The 10,044-nt window shown below is 45.6% G+C and overlaps 1 protein-coding gene across 5 annotated transcripts in view; it reads left to right on the top strand.

The window, feature by feature from the left end:
• The first annotated feature begins 442 nt into the window (after nt 1-442).
• The window catches only part of RNF111 (ring finger protein 111), a 52,941-nt gene continuing 43,339 nt past the window's right edge, over nt 443-10,044 (top strand). Inside the window, exon 1 of one of the 5 annotated variants that reach the window (XM_082198392.1) lies at nt 443-708. In XM_082198392.1, the coding sequence (XP_082054518.1) occupies nt 663-708 (46 nt within the window). In that variant the 5' untranslated portion in view covers nt 443-662. Of the gene's footprint in view, nt 709-2,093; nt 2,396-10,044 lie in introns of those variants that run through there. The other 4 variants (XM_082198393.1, XM_082198390.1, XM_082198394.1 and 1 more) reach the window with 4 other exon arrangements.

Genomic DNA, 10,044 nt, shown 5'->3' with positions numbered 1-10,044 from the left:
ACTGTAATAAATATAAGTGTGTGTGCGTACACACAAATGCACACACAAATACTACATATGTTTTAACAATCTTCCAAAGAAATGTGAACTACATTGCCAAAAACAACCCCCTTTTGTTTACTCCTGAAGTGGAAATCCTTAAAAACAAGAGAGAGAGAACCACAATGGGGGGACCAGAAGTCACATTAGAATTAGTAAAGGATGAACTTAATTTTGTGTCTTTCTTTTTGGTATGCGAGGAGTGTTAATTTTGGATTTTTTTGTTGATTGTTATATACTGTTTGATCTGGTTTTCTGTTTTGTTATGGGTTTTTGTTTAAAAAACAATCAATAAAGCATTTTTTTAAAAAAACAAAAAACCCTAAAGTAGAAATCCTAACTCCAGTTCCTGAGAGTAACCCCCTCTAAATTCACTAGTGCTTCAGAGCAGACGTGGGTTGGGAATTAGGGTTGCAAGGAAGGCTGCGCATTTTTCTCAGTATGCACAGTTGGATGAGCTGTTGTCATGGTTTGTTCTGTGCGGGGCTTGGAAGAACTCAGTTCACCCGACACGCAACGAACTACAACGCCCAGGATTCTTCGGGGGAAAGCTGGCAGTTGAAGTGGCGCAAACCGACGCGGATTTCGCACTCCTCTCTGCAGGTTTAGCTGTGCCCAACTCCATGGAGCCTTGTGCGAAAAGGCTACGCAGTCGGGGGGAAAGCTTTGGTACGTGGGGATAATGGAAGTGCAGGTTATTAAGTTCCCTACTTCCGAAATTAATAGTTAAAATTTAAAATAGAAATTCGTAGTTTCTACACGTTCCTCTTTTCCCCTCTACGGGCCCACTTTCGATTATTTTAATTCCTTAGTTTTGAAACTTGGGGATACTTTCATTTTTCTTTGCCCCCCCCCCCCAGAGGCAGCACAGGGCTGCAGCCCTCTCGATCCAAATTCCCGAAGGGTTTTGAGGCGTCTTAGAAAATAACCTTTCCATTGTGGCGGACGCTTTGTGGACTTGGGAGTCCCACTGAACACACACACACGTGTTTCCTTCTAGCATCCAGCTGTCAGAACCTGTCGACTCGACTTATTTCAGGGGTTCATGTTAGGTCTGCAAATGGCTTCCTCAGCCTGCGCAGAAGGTTCCTGCATTGCAGGGGAGTCGGACTAGGTGACCCTGGTGGCCCCTTCCAACTCCACAATTCTTTGATCGTTTGGGACCGTCACAACAACCCCGCGAGGTGGGTTAGGTAGCATTACTCCGCCCCGCATCTGGAGGAAAGCCGAGGCTGCTTTGGTCGGGGGGCTACCAGCAAGACCCATGCATGGACCCAAGGCAGCTCGCTGCTGGGAAGCCGGCTCTGAGAAGCGTGTGGGGCGGCCAGAGGGACGCTACAATGGGCCATCGCCACCCATTTCGCAGTCCTGCAGCAGCAACGAGGCGCAAACAGGATCCCTTCCTGAAGGCTGAGCCTCTGCAGCAAGGCGCTGCGTAGTCCTCCGGCCAGTAGGTGGCGCGCCGCCCATAGTGAGGAACAGCGGTGATAGGAGCGGCAGCGGGGTGGGGAGGGACGTTAGTGCGTCTCTCTGGTGATGACAAAGCGGCTGCAATCTTAACGGCTTTCCCTACAAACACCTCCGGCTCGCTAATATGCCTCGGCTGGACTCCATGTGCGGGGCATAGAAAGTGGTGGCAAATATGTTTTGCGTTTATTCAGTCGTTTTAAAAACGCGCACGCAACAAAACCCAAGGTGTGCATTCATTCCGCTGCTTCGATGTTTGCTCGAGGAGAGCGTGGCCTTCCGCCTGTGGGCGCAGGTTGGCTGATGAAATAAGGATCTTGTCAGGGTTCCCTTTTGTTTTAACTCATTAAAATAAACAAGACCACCATCCTTTAACTAGGCTTATTTAAAACTAAACAAAAAAAAAAAACCCACCAACCCCCCCTCCCTGTCTTTCCCCGCCCTGCACCCGCACGTGGAGTCGCCCATCGCACTCCCGAAGTGCGCGCTGCGAGCAGAGCCTCGCGCCCTCTTTAGGCAGCTGCCCGGTGGCGCTTGGCGGCTTTGCCGTAAAGCGTCGCCGAGTGTCGCGCTTTTGCGTCCGCGGAGGGAGAGAGAGGGGGAAAGGGAGAGGGAGGGAGCGGCTGGCAGAGGAGAAGAAGAAGAAGCAGAAGAAGGAGACGAGGGAGGTGGCGGCGGCGGCGGCAGGAGAAGCAGGACCGGGGGGCGGGGGCCGCGCAGCAAAGCCAACTGCCCCCGCTCGGGGCTGCGCCCTCGGCCCCCAACCGGGGAGGGAAGGAGGGGACCGGGCGAGAGGAAGGACGTCGCGCCGAGCGGAGCCGTGAGGAGGGTCCGGCGCCAGCTGGGCCGGGCTAGGCCGCTTCGCCCTCGCCCCCCTCAGCGCCCGCAGGTACGCGCTGGAGGCTTCCGTGGGCCCCGGGAGTGGGAGGAGGGCGAGAGGCCGCCCTGCGTGTGGGGCTCCCCTGGGCCGGGGCTGCCCGCCGCCGCCTCCGCTCGCTTCCTCCCGCTTCACGGCGGAAGAGAAGGGGCGAGACCGCAGAGGAATAGGCGGCGGTGGGCTGAGGGCCCCGACTGGTGCAGCGCCGCCCGCCTTCCCGGGAACTCTCTGTCCCGAGAGGCGTACAGTTTGGGTTGGGTGGGGGGAGACGGAAGGGGGGCAGCTCCGCGCAGCGTGAGAGCTTGTGGGGTAGGAGGGAAGGCAAAATATGGGCAGCTCGGGCTTGGCCGGCCTCTTGCGCCTCGCTTTCCTCCTCCCCGCGCTGGGCCTGTGTGTTCTCGGATAAAGAAATAGAATTATTGGTGATCACTATGCCCTGGTCTAGCAGCCTCGAGGGTCTGGTGAACGCCGGCGACATGAGTAAAAAAACCTGCAAGTGCCTGCATTGAGAAGTTAAGAATCTAAATTTAGACTCTCTTACTGCATGTGTTGGTGGGGCGTGGAAAGGGGGATTTGTAAGGGCCACAGCAGCCCCTCCCCTTCCAGCCCCTTAAGGGGGTGGAAGCTTGAAGTGGAGGGTGAAGAAACGAAATGCAGCTTTAGAAATGGGTCCTGGGTTGTTGTCTTTTATGTCATTTCCATAATGACGTGTGATGATTGATTGATTAATAATACAGCACCATCGGTGCACATGGCTCTTTATATGGGAACCCAAACAAAAGGCAGCCCTCTGCCTTTAGAAACTTAACAGCCAGAATGTGGTTGGAATGGGGAGATGAGTTGCAAAGGTAACAGAATATGATGGCATAAAAAGGTGGCAAGAGGGAATCTGCTTGAAAGTGGGTGAAGCAAACAAAACATGCAAGCAGCTCAATTCTGTGCAGGTTTACTTGTGAAAATACCTGTTGGAAGTGCTTGTTTCTGAGTGTGTATGGGATCACTACATAAGGCTGTTAGTCTTTCATTCATTCAAACGAATGAGTGTGTTTAGCAGGATAAATGCCTCTCTTCATTGGACATTTCTGCTTGATCAGAAGCATTTATTTTTTATTTAATAAAAAACATTTATTCAAAAGTTTCAATACAGCATTTACACTGGATATATCCCCTCCATGTATTTTGTTGTAATGTTCATGAAATGAAGCACTTAGAATAATTCTTTTAAAGTGTTAATTCTATCATGCAACAACAAGCTATCACTCCGCTTTGGAACACATTTTTAAAAGAAAAACTTGATTAGTATTCAGATACCTTTTAACTGAATAACTTTCTAAAGAAATGCCTGAAGTAGGCATTATATTATAGTTATATTATATTATAGGTTGAAATCTTGTTTATTCTGTTATATTTTACTCCAAGAAGACACATTTAGCCTAAATAGAACCCCATACGGCAGACATGTATGTACAAAACATTCTTTTAGTGTGATCCCATTGAGATACCAATAAGAAATTTTGCAGGTAGCTCTTAGAAATATTAAATACAATTTTTAAAATTTTCAATTTTGTAACTTAACTTTAAAATTTAAAGTAAGCCTATCATGTGACATATCACATTAAAGCCCATTAAGTTTTGAAGAAATTTTAAAGGTTTTTGTGTAGTCCCGCAAAGTCAAAATTGCCGTCTTTTGAAATTTCAAATCCTCATAATTCAAAAACAGGATGAGATTTTTTAAAAAAAGATGCAAACTTAGTTTTGATCATTCAACAAGTGTACAAAATATGACAAAAATTGGATGACATGAGGGGAAAAAATGCATCACTTGATATGGAATGACCCAAGGGCAAGACTTAGGGTGATCACTTGCTGTATGCTATCCCTAGAGAAAATATGCCCAAGGTGCCTTAATGTGGATTCATTATCTCTTAACACACTTTCAACATAGCCCCTTTTATTTCTGCCTCATGCTCAGAGTGGACTCTCTCTCCCCCTACTTAAGTGTTTGCTTGTGAATGGAGTATGGATCCTGAAACAGAATAGGGATGTGGCATTTGACTTCAGATGAATGAACAGTAAAAGCTTAAGTATATGGCCCTGATGTGAAGAGAGCCTGAAGAAAAGGAGAACAGGATTTGTGACTTGGGGAGGTTGTATGGGGTTCTAGTAGGACTAAGATGGAAGACCATATTTGCAGTGGTTGAAGATGGCTCTGCAATTTGTTTTAAGGTTTTTTGTGCTATGGTTGGTATACTGTACTAAATTAACAAACCAAATGTTGTTCACAATTTGTCTGCAGGTTGGAGAGGAGTGAAGTACTCTTCTGACCTGGAGTCCTTATTTTATCAATGTGTAGCCCTTCTATTAATGCTTGAAATTTGATTTGAACAAATGGCAACGGGCCTACCTTGCTGAATCTGAGCTGGTCTGGGGTGGGTCAGTGTCTGGACTACATGGAAAGCCTCAACGTCAGCATGGGAACAGGACAGGAATCAGAAATCTAAATGTAGTAGGACAGGAAGAGGATGAGAACATTTCAATCTTAACTCCTCCCCTCTCAAAATAAAATATCTGGTGGTATCTTTGTACATTGTCAAAGGCCATGTAGGAAGTTGGAGTATGTGGTAACTCTGAACCTTGGCAAGCTTTGTTGTCCTCCCAGGATATATATTTTGTGGAATTACTTGTTAACTGTACTGTGAAATCTGTTTACCAGGCAGGTTGAGGTAAATTTAATGTAAATTGAGGTTCAATTTTTACATGCGATTGGGGGGAGTGAAGGTGGTGAGAAGAGTATGAAGGGCAAAAGTACAAGAGCTAGCATTGTGTTTATATACACAACATATACCGTATATGCATAGAGTGGGATGAGAGAACTTCAGTGTCTGGTTGTGGATCTGCTGTTAGTTAAACACACTTTGGCTATATGCCAGCTGTTCTGTCCTGAAATGGTGGGTCACAGTGGTGAGGAAATCATGTTAACAAGGACTTCATGTATTGTGTCTCTCTTTACAGAGTTGAGTGGGGTGTCATTCTTGTGAATGAATCTCCCAAGTGGTAAGCTCCCCCCTCCCCGGGTTACATGATAGTCTAGTTGTATCTTGCACATGATAGTAAGAGATCCCCTGATGCTAACTGGACCGGCTGGTGGCGATCTTCTCTCCCCCCCCCCACCACGCCAGGATCCTAAAGGGTCCATAGCAGGAGATATAGGACTATAGACCAGCCTTCCACTATCCAGATGTTTTGGCTCATCTGGATTTTGTTGGGGCTGAGTGAAGTTGTTGTTATATATATTTTTTATATCCCACCTTTTCCCCTGTAGCCCAAAACATTTGGGGAAGGCTGGTATAGTTTGTATAGGAGTGTTCAAAATTAGCCAGGTGCCAGGTATGTTTTGCGACTGGCACAGGTCCAATTGCGACCAGGTGAAAATCTCTGGATGGTGGCTGGGGAAAGCAAAAAGTCACTTAGAGAGGAATCTGAAATATGTCATTGAAGCTTCACTTTGTTTTATTCTGGATTGTTTTATTTGATGTTTTGTAAATGGCTTTGAGATTTGTTCTTTAAAATATAAAGTGGTATGCAATGAAAGGAATGATGATAATGAAGTCCACTGCAAAACAAAAACAAATGAACAAAAATGGCACCTAGCCATTGCATTGTGGCAACCATAATCCAGGTTTAAGGTGCCATTTGGTGGTATCTATCTATCTATCTATCAATCAGAATTTCTTGTTGCAGTGCTACTAACTAATCCTGGTGATATATGGGCAGCTCTCTCCAATGTGAACTGTTGAGGATTGCTGTGGTGCTTGGTCTTCAGTACATTAATGAAAGTACTTGTTAATATACCACTCGGAATACTGCTACTATTGGAATGGCAGTAGGGGAGAAATAACTGGGGTAGCAGTGAGACCAGAAAATTGGGCTGTCCTTAAAAAATATATATTTTTAATTTCAAAATTGTGCATGCCACATTTCTACCAAAGTTGACATGGCAAGTCTTCTAAAAACAGCAGTATAATAAAAACATAACACAGCAGAGCAAAACAAAACAGATTATCCATTAATACTAATAAAAGCATTAGTTGGATAGCAGTCAACACACCAACCTGAAACAGAAAGAAGGCAATAGGAAGGGTGGGGGGATGGCAAACCATTAAAACTGTTTTTATGTCTGAATGAGCAGTCAAGATGGCTAACATGGAGCCTCTGATATTGTTGTGATCTGCATTCAATATCCTGAACTTAGCCAGCCGTGTAATCATAGGAATGCTGCCAGAAGTCCCAAACACAGGGATTGTGACTTGCCCACTACAGAGTTTGCAGCAATTGTGCAACTCCACCACCCTGATCATATTGTCCCTTACCCAGCAACAAGCTACTGTACAGCACAATAGAAGCACCAGTTACTGCGGTGCTAGTCAGTAACAATTAGTCCACTTCCCTTCCTCTTCAGTATACCCGTTGAGGGTGTAGGAAGTGGGAGCATCAACCTCATCTGTGACGTTAGCACCAATAATGTGAGCAACCTGTGCCACTCCACATGCTTGACTCCAAACTCCCATCAGTCCCAACCAGTATGTGACCATTGGTCAGGGATGATGTGAGTTATAGTCTAACAACATGTGGAGGATCACGTATTCCCCATCCCTGCTCTAGGCCGATACTCTGAATTGCTGCAATACAAACTATAAAAGTCTGGGTTCAAATGGAAACCCTGGTAGATCCTGCCACTTCTTCCTTATCTTTAACTCTTGTTGTATGCTGATTTCTTCCATACCAGTAGAAAGCTATGTTCCCCAGAGGCTCCTGAAGGACAGCCCTTCCATCTGGGATGACTCTTCCCTCTCACTGGCCTACCAGTGAGAGAGAAGAGTTTTCCCAGATGGAAGGGCTGTCCTTCAGGTGCCTCTGGGAATAGAAATTCATGGTAATATTTTCCTTTCATTTTTGCTTATTGGTGCCCTTTAAAATAAGCTTTTTAAAAAATGGAAAATCCATGTCCAGAATCAATTTTCAGAGGTAGTCCCGTCACACAGTGGCATGAATATGCGGTGCCTTCCTAACGTATTTTACACTGCTGTAGAAACTGCTTTTCTGTGGGTTCATTCCACAGCACAGCTGTAATACTTGAAGGCTTGGAAATGCATGGCCATTGGCCAAGGCTGATTGCAGGAGTCTTTCCCACACATGTCCTTGCAACTTTATAGATCAGTGGTTTTGGGGCCACCACCCCCTTGGTTCCATAACCTCTGTGTTCCCTACAGCATTATTCAGAATAGCAGTGTGCATGACCCACTAAGAAACATGAAAGCACAATAAAATTCAATGCAGTAACAATTAATTGCACATTTATTCAAAATCCAGTTAGAACTAGTTTAATTAATTCAACAAAATTGATTATCTTGATCCAGTGCTACCAGCTTTTCAAAGTCTGAGAGTCGTTTCTTAGCTATCACATTTAGTAACTCTTTCACTGTTCCATAAATTCTGAATGCAATGGGTGGGTTTGATGAAGTTATACCAATTTCCCACTCTTTGGTCTAAAGTCACATAGCGGGAGTCTTCTTAAATCACTACATTTAGTAATCTGGAAGTCCATTTCTTTGCTTGGGGAGAAGGTGGACAACAGCACTAAACTGTGTTCTATCAAGGTTCATGTTGGAAATGCAGCAAGGAGTTTAACCTCTGTCTATAGCACAGAGAGCAATCAGAAATTTCCTTTTGTAACCAAAACTTGTGTGATTTCTTAAACTTTGGCTTCAACTGAGTCATTTTGTAGCTCAGGTAGTTCTTTCTTCACTACCGCAACTTCCTCAATGTTTCTGAAAATGGATTTCTAATATGGAATTTCTATCAAAAGAAGATCCCCCAAATCACTTAGACATATCTTAAACAGCATATCCAAATGGTGACAAAAAGCTTGTAAACATCTTGCTCTGCTTTCCTTTGAACCGCATCAGTGAGGCCAAGAGGGGGGTCTTGTCGTTTGGGCAGCCCAGGACCTGCAAACATACTGTCCAGGCTTGCATCCCAGAGAGGTCACTTCCGTGCTTACAGCAGTTTGACTTCACTCCCAGAGGCACACTCCATTGTCTGTCAACAACATCCCACTTTTCTCTTCTAGCTCAGACAGGTTTGGAAATTGGTACAGCGTGCAACACCTTGCATTGCACTTGAATAGAGTTAACTCTGAAGTAAATATAGAGAGATGACAGATTTGGCCTCAGTTACCTCCAGCACTCCCCTGACACCCCCTTGCCTCTTACTGCCCCCCAGGTAATCCCATGTCCTACTAGGGGATGGTACTGCTCTAGAGGTTGCAGCTGTTCTGTGGAATGAATCTCTATGGAGGCATTGCCCATGGAAAGGCCTGTAAAGAACCCTTGCTAACAACTGGCTTACAAGTATGGCTTATGCAATACCTCTTGTAGTCTCCAGTGTTAGTTATTTAACTTCACAGTGTTTTTACTCTTCTTTGGCATCCAAAGCATTTTATTCAAAGTAGACCTGAAATTAATGGCACTGGCTTCATGTTCATTAATTTTATTGGGTCTATTCTGAGTAAAGCTCAGGTACCACCCAGTATCACTGCCAATGTGCATGGTTTGGCATCCAAGACTCTCCTGGGCCTCAGCCACCTCACATCATTGAATGAGTCTCTGGACCTCTGCTGCCCAGTTTGGGAAGGGGTGGGTCATACGTTGTTGAACAGAAAGGTCTTTACAATAAGTGGGCAAGAGAGGGGTTTGACAGATATCACTAGGGAGGGAGTTATGCATCTGTACTGTAAAGGCCCTTTCCCTATTATCTGCCAGTCAGATCTTAAACTCCAAAGCTGATCTTGGGGCTCAGGTAGGTTTCCTCATACAATTTGGTCCTCTAAAATTTTCAATCAAGCACTTTAAATTGAGTGGCCTACCCAGACCATACCTCTCACCGGCCCTTGCTCTGTGTCTTTGAGTGCTTTTGCTTGGCTGAAATGTGTCTTTGAACTGTAATGACGCCTCTTGCTTATCTGGATGGAGAAATGAGGGTAGGTGTAGAAACCTCTGACTTTTGCTTGCCTGGAATATAGCATAATGAATAAAGCAGAGGAGATTGGGAGCCATATGTGGTTGGACTCCCAACTCCCATCAGCCCAGCCAGGGATAATGGGAGTTGTAGATCAGCAAGCAGGACCATCAGTTGCCCATCCTTGGTATAAAGGGAAGAGCCATGTCCATTGTCCTGCCCACACCCGCTTTTGTGCCCTGCCCACCATTCATATGCAGCAGCCTTCCAGAAGGTTATGCATGAGAGAATGTGGCCTTGGGGCTGAAATAGGTCTCCCACCCCTGCTGATAGGAGGGGGTATGATAGAGAGAAGAGAATCTGAGCCTTGGCTGCAGAGTGGAGTATGTTTCTATGTCTGCTTAGGAGAGTTGTCATACATCATGTAGGATGTTCTCTGGAGTGCCATGCTCAGTCAGCTCCTGATGTTTAGAAGATTGGGGTGGGGGTATTGGAAAAGGTTCACTGGCTCCTTCAATGGTTTTGGGCTCAAGTCAAGACTGTTGGCATTAACTTACAAAAGCCCCACAGCTCAGGACCAGAATGTCTTGAGGGCCACCTAGTCCCACATGAACCTTCCTCCCTTTGGTCAGGGGTGACCCTTT

The sequence above is a fragment of the Podarcis vaucheri genome (assembly GCF_965113315.1).
Source record: "Podarcis vaucheri genome assembly, chromosome: 14".
Taxonomy (NCBI): domain Eukaryota; kingdom Metazoa; phylum Chordata; class Lepidosauria; order Squamata; family Lacertidae; genus Podarcis; species Podarcis vaucheri.
The sequence above is the reverse complement of the archived record's forward strand: the minus strand, read 5'-3'. Positions and strand labels throughout refer to the sequence as shown.